The sequence below is a fragment of the Sphaerodactylus townsendi genome, linkage group LG02 (assembly GCF_021028975.2).
Source record: "Sphaerodactylus townsendi isolate TG3544 linkage group LG02, MPM_Stown_v2.3, whole genome shotgun sequence".
Taxonomy (NCBI): Eukaryota; Metazoa; Chordata; class Lepidosauria; order Squamata; family Sphaerodactylidae; genus Sphaerodactylus; species Sphaerodactylus townsendi.
Window position 1 is genome coordinate 124,286,261 of NC_059426.1, and position 14,324 is coordinate 124,300,584.

General features: G+C 41.3%; 1 protein-coding gene across 1 annotated transcript in view; it reads right to left on the bottom strand.

Annotated features, from left to right (window-relative positions):
- The window catches only part of LOC125426351 (cytosolic phospholipase A2 beta-like), a 69,410-nt gene that overhangs the window by 17,306 nt on the left and 37,780 nt on the right, over nucleotides 1-14,324 (bottom strand). The window contains exons 13-16 of the mRNA XM_048484609.1: nucleotides 7,738-7,873; nucleotides 4,870-5,006; nucleotides 2,299-2,521; nucleotides 1,035-1,152 (exon numbers count right to left, since the gene is read on the bottom strand). Of these exons, the coding sequence (XP_048340566.1) occupies nucleotides 1,035-1,152; nucleotides 2,299-2,521; nucleotides 4,870-5,006; nucleotides 7,738-7,873 (614 nt within the window). The remainder of the gene's footprint in view (nucleotides 1-1,034; nucleotides 1,153-2,298; nucleotides 2,522-4,869; nucleotides 5,007-7,737; nucleotides 7,874-14,324) is intronic.

Sequence of the window (14,324 nt, forward strand, 5' to 3'; positions counted from 1 at the left end):
CAGTGCTGAGTAGCAATACAGTGGGGTAGGTCACAGTGACTTTACCAATGCAACCCTGACCATTTTATCACATTACAGTTCTGTTTACTTGTGAAAAAGCACTCCTGAACTATTCTGTTTTGCGTAGCTTGAAGAACGCCATGAGAGTAGGAGCCTTCCTAAACTCATCATGGAGGCCATTCCCAAGGAGGTGGTAACTATGACAGACACACACATACAGGCTTTTAGATTTTGCTAGCTGCAGGGATGGACACTTTGTAGGAAGGCCTCCTTTAGGGACAATGGGTGGAAGTTTTGTTGGCAAGTAGGAAGACTCTACAGAACAGAGAATTGATATGCAGCTCCTCTTCACTCCTTAATTCCCAAACAGCCCCAGGTATACCTCGAGCTGAGGAGAAAAATGCAGGTACTAAAACGGCTAGAGCAAGTTTGGTGAAGAACTCATGATGAGAAGGTAAGAACAGTCTTACCCTGGAGGAGGACACCTACTACAGCCTATGGAATGGTTCAGAGGGATGTCATTGCAAAAAAGGATCACTCAAAAGGAGTCATTTGAGCTGTTGCAAAACATTAGGTCTGTAAGGCTACGTACTCCAGCTCAGCTTGCTCTTTTGGTATGTAATTCTGGAGCAACCATGATGTGCCTATCTGAGAGAGACCCCCAACAGTAGTAGTGCATCCAACCCCTTAGCTGTGAGGCTTTTGCACGCTTTTTTTAAAAGATACAAAATCTTTGGACTCTACCAGACTGCATTTTCCTGGCTGCACTTTGAAAGCCGTAAGTGAACTAGGAGGCCCTTTGGGGTCCATCTTAGGGTCCCAGCACCTTGGACCAGCAGCTGACTCTCCCAAGACAATGTGGACAGAGTCCAGAGGGCAGTGAAACCCATCACATAGATGGAGTGCTAGCAAGTGCTGATGTCTAATGTCAATGCCCTGTTTTTATATGCCCACCATTCTCTCTATCTTTAAATGATCCAAGTATACATCAGCAGACTGAACTCCACTCGATTATCAGAGAGATTGACACCTACCTCTGAAGTCAAAGGTGCTGATGTATTTGTCTTTGACATTTATGGCTGCATAGATAGGAAAAGGGTTCTGTCCTTCATTCAAAGCCTTACGTTGTTCTGTAATTTTCCTGTTTTTTGGCTAATATAAAAAATGGGGAAAATATAACTACAGATTAAAATGCAATAACAAAAACAGAGCTTGGCTGTAACATAAATTTCAGAAGTAGACTTTTTCATGTCAGAGAAACCAGTAACTCCTGAATAACCATATTAACCAGTCAATTGTAGTATATAACACTGATCTTCCCACATTGTGACCTTTTTTTTGAGGCAGGTAAATGTAAAACCACTTCTGAATATTTCTTGCCTTAAAAACTCTATAGGTTCTCCATAAGTTAGCTGTGTCTTGACAGCAAAAAAACAACAACCCCAAAACACTGAATGCTCCAAAAAGGAGGGGGTCCCTCGGTGCCCATATGCTTAAAATTGCTAGAAAATGTTTCAAGTGGTTGGCCTGTGCCTACACAGCCCCAATGTGGAACTGCACAGCAGACCAAAGATGAACCATCACTCTATAATGGAAGTTTACTTCATGATATATGAAGTTAATAGCATTCATAAAGCACAAATTATCAGAATATGGATGATAGCCCTTGAAAATAGACTATATAACAAAATCCCTGTTAGGACTTACCACTCTCTTCTCTGAAAGGAAAAGCTTCCACATTAAGACAGACTCTCATACTAAAGAAGGAGCCCTTGTATGTATGCTAGGGTTGCCAAGTCCTCCAGATGGGAATGGAGGGCATGGAGGCCCTTCAGTGTGCATCTCCAGGCAGGAAAGGATCAGTAGAAAAGGCAATCATAACAACAGCATAACTGACTGAACAGGCCACAACCAGCCCTCAGTAGCCTTTTTCTCTGCAGGAATCATCATAGAGTTAGCATCCTCCTTCAGGTGGGGACTGAAGATATCCTGGAATTACAATTGGTCTCCAGATGACAGGTAGACTCTATGGCATTATACCCTGCTGAAGTCTTCCCTCTTCCCACATCCAGCCCTCCTCAAACTCCATGCCCCAAAATCTCCAGGAATTTTTCAACTTGGAGCTTGTAGCCCTATCCAAGATCACAAGACTTGAATCTTTCCTTTCTAGAGAGTCTGTGGAAATTGACCAAAAGTAACACTACCAATATACCACAATCACAGCCTTGCAGCAGTCAGTTTCTCATGGTACTGTCAATTGTAAGAATAACGTTTTTATATAACATGTCTTAGACTTACTATTTCATTTAAGAAAGCTGCCTGAACAAGACCCCAGAGAGCTGTAAATGATATGAGATGTCCCCTCCTAATTCGTTCAGTCAACTCCTTGTGAAAATATTTCAGCCGGTCGATGGAAATAACATCCCATTTGCTCCTCATGATCCTGCTCTTAGCTGTTTCGATGAACAGTTCTAAAGATGTTTGTGACCACTCAGGTTGTTGATACAAGTCTGTTAAGGTCCTGGAAAGGGTGGGGGATGGAATCACTAGTTACAAAAGAAGCCCAAGTACAGATAGCATCAATGTACATTTATTCTTAATGTACAAATTACACATATTTGTAGAAATAGTACAGAATTAATGCAACCATCATTATGCAATTGAGAAGTCAAGGTAATGCATATTTTGGAGACCAGAGCAGGCTGGAAATTTTGCCCTCCCCTACACACACAGCCTTACAACTAGATACAAACTCAATTGATGCGGGTCATCCTGAGCCTGTTTGGAGGAGCGAGGAGGAGGAAAATTAATTAGGTTACTACTATGCAAGGGCCAATGGTATTGAGATCCATGATATTAACCTGACAATGCTCAGCACTGAGAACATAAATTTCACAGACACTGTTCTAAATGGATAGTTCTTCTACATGCTGCCCATGTAGTTATGGCCTAAACCCATTCCTCCAACAAAAGGGGATTAAAACCAGCACAGCCACACCTAGTCACGCAGGGTTCACATAACAGTAACCCAGATATTCTGCCTTTAAGCCCAGTGATCTCACTGGCAAAGCATAGAAGGAAGGGCTAGTATTCAGTTACTACTGCTGGTGGTGCATATGTTCCTCTGGTAAACACATATGGCTCTTCTCCCCTTCCCTGAGCCTTACCAGTGGCTAAATAATGTCTCTTATGCAATAATTATGCAATAATACAAAACATTCTTTGAATTCCCAGTCTGGCAGAATTGCAAACCACAGGCAATAGTTTCCTGCAAAGAGTTAATGACACAAAAAAGAGTCCTAGCTACAGACTTACCACCAAAATACTAACTGAAAAATAGTGACCCATAGCAAACAAGCCTAATAAACCCTCCCCCCCAGGGCCAAAGCCTTCACACACATCTAAATCCCGAGTTTTCTTCACAAATGAACAGAATTTTTTTTCAATACCCAAAGATTAATTCTTTTAAGCACACTGACATATGATTTCAAAACTGTAGTAGATTTTTTCTGCACAACACAAATAAAACATCTTGAAGATGTTATTTTAAAAAACTGTTTTCATTTTTGTCCACATAGCACAGAAAGATGAGGTGTTTCCAGCAATAATGGTTCTCTTTTCCAACATTTTCTGTCACTTCAGGGATTCTCCTGCTTGCTATTTGCTGAAGGTTTCCCACGGGCTTGCATTGGAGCTGCCTGCCACTTCAGTGTTTAAAGTACATAAAGTTCGTTTTGCCTGCCAATTATGTGCCAATTATGTGCATGTGTCCTTTTTCCATTTTTCTTTCCATGAGCTATCTTTGAAGCTATGGAGACTCGAAATCTGCCTATATTGCTGATTATCATATCGAGTCTCCATAGCTTGGAAGTCAGCACATTGAAAACAAAAAAAGGGAGGAAAAACAACATGTGCATGTCCTCAGCAAGCAAAACTAATTTTATTCATATATGTTAAACACTGAAATGTTGGGCGGCTGTGATGCAAGCAGAAGAAACATTTGTGGGCAACCTTCAGCAAATGGCAGGCAGCATGGAGGACAAGCCGTACAGAGCCGTACAGAAAACAAAAGTGCTCTCTGCACAGCAAACAGAAAATGTTTTCAAAACGGTTTCCAGAAAAAAAGTTGCTAATTTAGTCTTTTCAGCAAAAACCATTTTAACCCCAAATAAAATGTTTTCAAAACATGGGGGGAGGGAACTGTGCAGAATTCTACCCCAAAATGTTAATTTCTGTCCTGAGAACATTTTATTTGTGCTGTGCAGAAAAAGCCTTAGTCTAAGTCATTCCAGTAATACATAGCTGACATGCAATATGCTTGGAGTAGCTCATTTTATCTGATGCCACTGCAACTCTTAATCTTGCTTTACTACTGGCAAACTGAGGCTGAATATAGGAGCCCAGGTTTCCCAACTTTCTGCCGAGACCCAGATCAAACTGGCAATTTCTACCGGATTCTTCTTCCTACTGCAGACCGCATCATGTCATTCTTGGCGGAACAGAATTTCTTGGAAATCAGCAGGCTTCAGTGATTGGTGGGCGGGGGGGGGGGGGACGACAAAGGTTCCTTTCAAATAACTGAAAATTAATATGGATCCAACTGCTTAGCTCCCATACTAAGATACCAGAAGCTGAGAATTGTAGACCACTAAATATGGCAAGTCAATGAAATCTGGTGGGCCACTGCGAGTAGCAGAGAGCTGGACTAGATGAACTCTGGTCTGATCCAGCAGGCTAGTTCTTATGTTCTTATCTAAGTGTTAATAGGTTTGCTTCAGTTCCATTACCCTCCACTGGTTTTATTCTCTGGATTATAACCAGGGTAGCAGAGTTTCTAATCAAATATAATGAACTTCCCTATTAACTTACCACGTTGATCCAGAAGCAGAGGTGATATAGGTAACACAATCTAAAATCTTTAACTTCTGGAGTGCTAGCAGATGGCCATACAATGCCACCATCGCTCTGACTCCACCTCCTGTTGCCGTAACACCTATCACAGGGACCTGTTAAAAATGTAACCAATCAATCAAATATTCATTTGTTCTACAAAGAACTTTAAAGTATCAAAAATTCATATCTCAATAAGTCCTGGTTGACAAGTCTCCAAGGCTCATCTTACAATAAATAAAACCAAGTATATTCTGTTTACTCAGTGTTTGACGGGTGAATCTTTAACCACCTATTTGCCATACAGTTGCCATCTCACCCAATGGTAACAACTTCCATGATTCACAAAACTAACCTGGAATCAGCTAATTTGGGACTAATTTGCAAGAATCCAAATTGAGAAAAGAACTAAGACTCATCAGAGTTCTCAGAGCCACTCCACGAGCATCTTTGAGCCCAGAACTAATTTATTTAATTCTTCCCTTCTTTGCCCCCCCCCCCACACACACACGCTGATGTACCCACCACTGTTCACCATGTAGAAATGACAAATACTGGAAGCCATATAATTTCTAATTCCTGCATCTCCTCAACAAAAATAAAAGAGAGTAAGTGTGGCTGCTTTCCAATGGGTAGTGCTACAATAAATAATTCTTGCTTGATGAAGTCATTGTATCTAATTGGCAGGGAATTTCATGCCAGTTTAGAATCAGGTCCCTGTAATGAGCAAATAACTGAGTTTCGAAGTCTGGGCAAAACATTTAACAACATGCATACCCAAAACAAATTCCATAATTAGCATAATGTAAGCACACGCAGCAGAAAGAGACTTAGGAGATAGAGGGCAAAAGTTATTCAAGGCTTCAATACATTTACCTGATCTTTCTTAGTAACACAGAAGATTGTAATATAAATGGCCCTAGACTAGAAATAAGAGCCAAGCAGCTGTGTTTGTGATTTCACCTAGGTTTCTGTGGGTTATGTGGAGTGCTTTGGTATAGCTGATCATAATTCTCAGCTGTCCTGATGCACTGAGTTCTTTGAGATTTAATGCTAGGTAATGAGAGGCATCTGAATTTAAGTCCACCAGAAGGCACAACTTACCACTCCTTCTGGAGCCTATTGCCCAAAGTTAACACCAGGCTTGCTTCTACTTTTGAGTTGGAGGGGGCTTAGTCTGGTTATTCAGTGGCAGTGAGAGACATGTTCATTTAGTGTCTCTCATGTTCAGATGTTCATGGACTACAATTCATAGTCCATGAACATCTGGGGCACCAGAGTTGGACACCCCTGCCTTAGAAGTATCACTTGTTTGCTTTCCTATTTAAAATGTTTCATGGCAGATGAAAAATTAACATGGTTATATGAAGGCTGTGAATCACCACAGGCCATGATTGCCGCTAGGAGTGGGAAAGGGGTGATTCCGGCCTCAGTAAGGGCAGAAGCAAGGGGGTGGCCATTATTGTTTGGGGCGGACGACGACGAGTCGAAAGCCCAGTGGCCATGTCAGAGGGGAGGAGGGAACCCAAGCCTTTAAAAGGCCAACCCCTTCTTGACGGCCATGTGCTTGGGCCGGCTGACAATTTTCCCATCCACCTCTCCCTACTTTACAATGGTCGTTAATGCATGCTAACTTGCCATAGCCATCGACAGTTTTCACGCATGGGTATTGATTTGGAAAGGCCAAAGAGGGGAGCTAGGGAGCTACCCCTCCCCTAGGGATGGCAGACAATGGCAAGAGGTATCCGGCCTGCCGAGCATCTGGGGAGCATCTCTTGCCAGGAGCATCCGCCCGGCAGAGCCCCATTGCGGAGCGAAGCTCCAGCATGTGGCATCCACCCAATGGAGCTCTGCTGTGATGCTGAGATAATCAGATCAAGACCCATGCTGCGCCTCACGCTTCTGTTTTCTATTAATAAATGCGGCTATGGCCGATTGATTTACCCCAGCCAAAAGGAGTGTAGTGTGGTTTGTGGATAGGGACTTCGCCCCAACAAAGCTCCACCCTCAGATGGCAATCAATATAGCCACTGCTTAGACAAGATTTTCTGCTAGTTCTCCAGACTGTTCTCTCTCTTTTTCTCACACACATTGGCCCCAGGTTCTATTGTTGTGAAAATGAAGTGCTAGTAGTTCACAGCTAGTTTGTGGGCAGGGAGTGAGTATATTAAAATCATCAAGTCCAATATATGTGTTTGCAGTGTGTAGTAGCAATCTGTAAATTAAAGGGTTTCTTTTTACTTTACCACCACTTTGTTTAAATTCAAGAATGCATTTTTTAATTCTAGATTTCTGAAAAGAAGATCGGCATTATCCAGACAATATAGAAAATATAGATTAGCAATACCAAGGACTAAAGTGGGATTCAGACACAAACCTCTCTGGTCACAAAATAACACTCCAATCGCTATGATATACTAATTTTTATCTTTTGGGTACAAAGCTACTTCATAAAATTAGAATTTGGCACCACTAATCCACCTACTTCATTAAACACAGCATTTACTGGAATCTACACAGCCTTAAACTCAATAAATGCAGATGGCAATAAACAGAATTCTTGTGGCACCATGAAGACTTAGCAACATTTTTTATTCCATTGACTCAAAGGATGTGGAATTAGATCAGGGATCTTATCTACTTGATGTATTTTGCTTTACTTTCTGTTTGGGTTTGTGGTTTATTCAGTTTCTAGAACCATAAATATGTGAAAAATCTAGTTCATCAGGTTCATAGCCAGTCCTATTTTAAATGCAGGTCTATATAAAAAAAATACTAATTATCCAAAATCTGAGTCATCACATGCTTACGTTGTCCTCCAGATCAACATGGGATGCTAACACACACCTCATGCTCAAGTAGATTTCTTCTCAGGTAAAAAAGCTTACTCAAGGCATCTGCCACCACCTTCTTCCTTTTGCACAGGAAATCCTGCTCCTCAGCACATAACTCATAATCCAAACGCACATCAAGATTCGGAGTCCTGAAACAGAAATACAGCCATCATCACTGAGATGTAATAGAAATAAAGAAAAACTGATTATCTTGTAGTTCCTGGAAGGAGCCAGAAATTAGACAAGTGTAACTTCCACTTTCTGTTCCTCACCAGTTGGGGCCTGAATGGAATGAGGGAAGGCCAAGACTGAAAGAGTTCTGTAAGTAAATTGTTACCATAATGTTAGTTTGTTCAAAAACTGAAAGTGTTTTCATCTACAGACATAAATAACATTCCTTGAAACACAGTGGCAGCGGAACACAGCAGGTGACAGATGGACAGTCATTGCACTCAAAATGAACAAAAAAAGTGTGTTCCACATGGGGATGGGCTTGTGGTGTAGTGGTTAAGCCAGTGTGGTGTAGTCGTTAAGAGAAGGTGACTCTAATCTGGAGAACCAGGTTTGATTCCCCACTCTGCCACTTGAGCTGAGGAGGCTTATCTGGTGAACTAGATTAGCTTGTGCACTCCAGCACATGTCAGCTGGGTGACCTTGAGCTAGTCGCAGTTCTTCTGAATTCTCTCAGCCTTACCTAACTCACAGGGTGTTTGTTATGAGGGAGGAAGGAAAAGGAGTTTGTAAGCCCCTTTGAGTCTCCTTACAGGAGAGAAAGGGGGGATGTCACTCCAACTCTTCTTCTTCTTCTTCTTCTTCTGCTGCTGCTGCTTCTTCTTCTTCTTCTTCTTCTTCTTCTTCTTGTGCTGTTTCCCTGTTGCTCATGCAGATGCTGACAATGCAAAGACACTGGGGCTTCTATATGGCATGTTTCCCTGCTTAAGTCCCCTCTTCCTGACACCAAGGCCTTTTTAAAAAAAAATGTAAAAACCCAGCAATTGGCATATTGTTATAGCATTATAACAATATATCAGGCTCTCTGAATTTCCAGCTTTGATTTTTTTTAAGTAAGTCTGTAGTCCATCTTGATACTGAAATATAAGTAGAAAAGAATATACCCACAATGGAAAGTGATAGAGACTAACTTTAAAAAAAATGAAACCTGGGAATCTCTGATTATTTGTATCTCATAATGCTATAATGATAAGTCACAATTGCTGTTTTGTTTTTAAAGCTGTCTGTGGTGGAGAAATGTCCACCAAAGCAAGAAAAATGGTGCTGATGTAGGCAAACCCAAGAAGAGCTGAACTTCCTTGCCCTCAGGGGTATCACCCCAGCTTTGCTGTGTTCTTTCCCAAAACACAGCAGCAAAGCAGGTTCAGGAAAGAACAAAGGAAAGATGGGAGAAACTTGGGAGGTGAACAAAAGGACCACAATGCATCCGAGCCAGGGTAAACCACTTGTAAGGGATCATTTGCTCAAGAAAAAACAGCTTCCTAATTCAAGTAATCTTTCATGACTGACATCACTCTTTCAAGTTGCAGCATTGCTTTGATAACATCTTTTCAGATTTAAGATGGCAGGCAACAATCTCATGAGAACTGCCAGTTCTGCTCATTAGATAGGAGAAGGGTTGCTTGCCTTGCTGTCGGGGGGGGGGGGGGGGGGCAACTCCATCCTGCTCAGTAGGAGAGTCAGTCAAGGGATTATGGCCCCAAAAGGCATTTAATACCTGCAAACACATCCATGTGGACTTTGCCAGTGGACTCAGACCACTCACCAGTCCCTTCAGCTATGGAACAATACAGGTACAGGCTTGTTGCTCTCAGGCAGAAAGTGAAATCTTTCTTTTGTTTTATCTTATTATTTTTTTAATTCCAGTGAAATATTTGTTATCCACTGCTCCATACTAGCCAGGAGCAAAGGCTTTTTCGGGCACTCCATACTGCCCTTTACCCATGCCCACTGCACTTAAGTATGGGAAGCAGCAGTATGGGCAGAATCTCTTAACTGCAATTGGAGACTGCAGAATTCAGAACTGGGGGAAAGGCTAATTGAAACACCAAATCAGGATAATGCAGGGTCCCTAAGGTGGTCTTGCTGACTCTTTCCCTAATACCCATCAAGCATTTTTAGAAAGTGAGTGGAGCCAGGTGGAGATTTTGAATATCAGGGCTTTTGACTGGCTTTGCAGATTTAAAAAAATGTTGCTTCGACTGCAGCTGCCACCAGAGCACAAGGTGTGTAACTGAAGATAAGCTGTGTGTATTGGGGACGGGGTGTGTCTTTAAAACAACACATTCATTTTGAATGCATCTTGTTGAACAGAGATTTTGCATGAAATGTTGAACATTTACTACTAGAGTTACACATAACTTCTTCCCCTGACGTGCTGTGGTTGGTTGGCTCAACCACATTTTGTATCTATCCCTGTCTCCTGAAGCAGCCATTTTGTGCCACCATCCTGTGTCAGAAGTCCAAAGGCGCTTGAAGATTAGGAACCCCAGTGGAAATATTCGTAAGTGCTAAGGAATTCCTTAAGGAATATTTGTAAGAAAAGGGGAGGAGCAGGACTTGCTCTATATTGCTGACACAAAGAATAATCAAAACTAACCACGATGGACAACATCAATAATCTTGACGGCTATAGTATGTGAAATTTATATAATTTATAAAGGTCTGTTCAGAGATATGTGTGTGCTATATAATGGCGTTACTGTCTCTTTAAACTCAAAGATACCAAGGCTTACAGGTCTCAGCTTTTAAAAAATTGGTTTGCTTTTTACCCATTCATGCTACAGATTAAAGTACAAGGTCACAAAACAAGCAGTCATGTATATTTTGAAGGAAAACATTCTTATACAATTCACTTAAAGACAGAGTGAAAAACTCTTGACCAAAACAGTGCTTGGGTAAATTAAGGAAATTTTTCAGGGCATAAATACTTACAATTGAAGTTTGACAATACACGAGCAGCTTGACAGAAACAGAACTCAAATAAGGCTCATAAAAAGCTCTTTCTGTGCAAGAACAGTCGCCAGAACTGACTTTAAAGTAGTCCAGAGTTCCCAAGCAGCTGCGTCATAAAGGAATCCAGTATTCAAATGAAAGCAGGAACAAGGGTTCAAAGCTGCTTGCTTTCAAAGATTAATCTTCAGCCTTAGCATATCATACAGAAAGTCATACTAATTTCTTATAATCTATTTAAATACCCTACCTCTTAGCATCAGAAGCTTAAATACAAAGGAGAACTGACCAATCAGTTAACTAGACTGCCAGGAAAACCTGATGAGGATGTCTAGTGCAAAGAACAGGAGATCATGAGTCACATCCACATAACAAAAGCATCCAGTGTTACATGCTCAGAAAGATATACAATGTGGCAAGTGCAAATAGAGGTGCAAAGACTATTTAAAGACATATACCTCAAGCATTTGCAGGTCAACATCTCTATAGCGTAAGTCTCATCTTTATTATTGTATTGTAAGTACAAACAGCACATGTAAGAAACTAGAAAACTCATTGATAACATTAAGTCCATGAGCCAATGCCTTAGGGATTCCTTAGGGTTGCCAAGTCCCCCCAGACATGGCGAGGGTTAGAAGGGTAGGGTTGCCAGATCCAGGCAGAGAAACCCCTCCATTGGGGAGGACTGGCACCTTCATTGGGTACAATACTACAGAGTCCACCCTCCAAGGCATCCATTTTCTCCAGGGGAACTTATCACTGCAGTCTGGAGATGAGCTCTAATTTCAGAAGATTCCTGGAGGCAAGCATCCCTAGTATTCCTTCTTAGCACCATTACTGAGCATGGTATGCAGGCTTGAAGCTAGGTATGGTATGAAAACTGGACAATGAAGGAAGCTGGGAGGAAGAAAGTAGATTCCTTGAAATGTAGTGTTAGAAGAAAGTGTCCTGGATAACGTGGACATGTCATCACATAAATATCAGTTTAATGTACTTCAATCAAAACCAGTGTTATGTATGATGCATGATCTTGCTGTAATAAATGGTATTTCAGGTACAAGGTTGTACTGTATTTTCTGTACTATATTGAAATACTGCACAATTTCAAAGCTATTATTAAAAATTATTGGTTTTATTCTAGTTGTGACTTTAATATTGTCTGTTCCTCCAACATTTTCAGCAGGGTATTTTTTCATCTGCAACATAAGCCTAGCATATTATTATATAATTGTTTGGAAAAATATTTGTATCTTTCTTACTAATGTCTGCTATTTGTAGAAAAATCTCTTTTCAGTGGACAAACTCACTTACATTATCAAAAGGTGCAACAAAAGTATAACTGTTTTGGAAGAAATTATATATTAAAGATGCATGTTTTAGTAGAACCAAAATCACATTAATGTGATTTGTGTAAAACCAAGCCAAAGACTCTGAATCCGGGTACAGCGTAGCTTCCTCAAGCATGATATTTATGTGACAATATGCTAAGAAAATTATGCAAGAACCCCAAAGAAAATTAATAAGTGGAAGTGCCATGCAAGGGAAGGGGAGAGAGGGGAGTGAGGGAGGGAGGGAGGGAGGGAGGGAGGGGTTGCATGGAAGGAAGGGGAGGGAGGGGGAGGAGGCCCGGCATCTGGACATGACCCAGCAATCCTAGCAGAGGGAGAGGGGAGGGAGGGAGGAGGAGGGGTGGCATGCAAGGGAAGGGGAGGGAGGGAGGGAGGGTGAGGTGGCATGCAGGGGAGGAGAGAGAGGGGCCCCAGGATCTGGACATGGCCAAATAAGGGGGCTCTAAGCCTGAACTGTCTCTAATAGCTAAAATGACTAAACCGAGGCTGTTGTACTTTGGTCACATAATGAGAAGGCAAGAGTCACTGGAAAAGACAGTAATGCTAGCAAAGGCTGAAGCAGCAGGAATAGAAGAAGACCCAACATGAGATGGAATGACTACAAAGGAAGCCTCAGCCCACAGTTTGCAATACCTGAGTAAGACAGTCAATGATAGATCATTTTGGAAGACACTGATTTATGTCACCATGGATTAGAAGTGACTTGACAGCCCTTAACCCAACACATGTAAATTCTACAGACAACAAACATAAATCTGTACAGATACAATGCACCCTTGAGACATTCAAAAGTATCTACCACATGCACCATAAAGGGCAATGAGATAGCACCTATTCACTTCCAAACATTCAGGCATGAGAGCATTATATATCTAAAAGGTACATGCAACTAAGCTCTCTATGCATGATAAGGACTCTGTGTGCATGCACACTATACTTTTTTGTGACTGTCTGCTCACAGGGCTACTGCTGCACAATAGTAATATAGCCAACGCTGGACCAGACTGAAGAATGGTAGATCTTACTTTCAATTTATGCTATCAAAAAAAGTGAAAACCCAAATACAGTGTTATAAACCCCAATTTGCTTTGCTTGAAAATGTAGGTTTTAAATTCAGCAATCAGTTTTTTCCTCGTTGTATAAATATGCTGTCATGACGAGGGAGAGGCTTTACCAGAAATTTCTAGAAGCAGACCAGTTGCCCAAGAAAAATACAAATCCGATCAAGGGCATTTTTCAAATATCAGTTGGGAGACAGAGATTCAAAGGTCTACTCTTAGACATATTCCAGTTCTGTCAGAAAGGTGAAATCATCACATTTGAATGAATAAGTAAATATTCAGGCTTAAATTGGAAAGAGAGAAATTTAAAAGCATTTATTGTGGTTACTTTTTTGATATATAATAATTGGAAATACAGGCTACCTTGAGGAATAATCTCATGTGGTCACAGGTGAAGCCAGTGCACTCTCTAAATGGCCCAAACAGCAGCATATATTTATGGGATGTTAGCCCTAACTCCTATATGCAGGGTAATGAAGTGGAAATGATATGATAGAAGACTCAATTGACATAGAGGATTTCACCATTAAAAATGGCAGTGTGTGCATTCCAGCTTTGAATGCCAATTATTTTTGCTTGCTGTGCCGGTTTTCTATTTGCAGGGAAATTACAAGGGAGCATTCCAAAACATGTTCTGCCTTCCTTTGCCTAAGTAATGACGTCCATTCTCTTCCCTTTCATAGCAATGTCAATCTCTTACATATGTAAATAGAATTACCAGCTTCCAGATAAGGCCTTTAGTTCTTCCAGAATTAGAACTGATTGCCAGAAAGGGGAAGGTTCCTCCCAGCAGTGCCCCACCCCACCCTCCAGTTCCCTGCACTGTTTAACAGTCTGCCAGGGGAAAATGAAGCTCCTTGGAGTGGTCATTTACCATTAAAAACCTAAATTTACATCATTGTGCTGGAATGACACTCTAGGGTTCACCCAAAACATAGAGTTTAGGTTGAATCCTGTAATATCATCCAAGCTCAAAGATGTAACTTTCAGGTTTTTGCTGTAAATTATGTCACAAAGTGTCACAACGTTAAGAAGGTTGTTCCTGTCCTGCAAACTCTTCCAGTGAGTTGCCCGGCAAAAGAGATCAATTTCCCTGGAGGAAACGGAATGCCAACACGTTCCTGCTGGACTCCCTCCCATCCCCAGGTACTGCCCCCAAATCTCCAGAAATTGCCCAATGCAGAATAAGTGATCTTTTATGTGAACCAGTCCTTATACATAGGGGG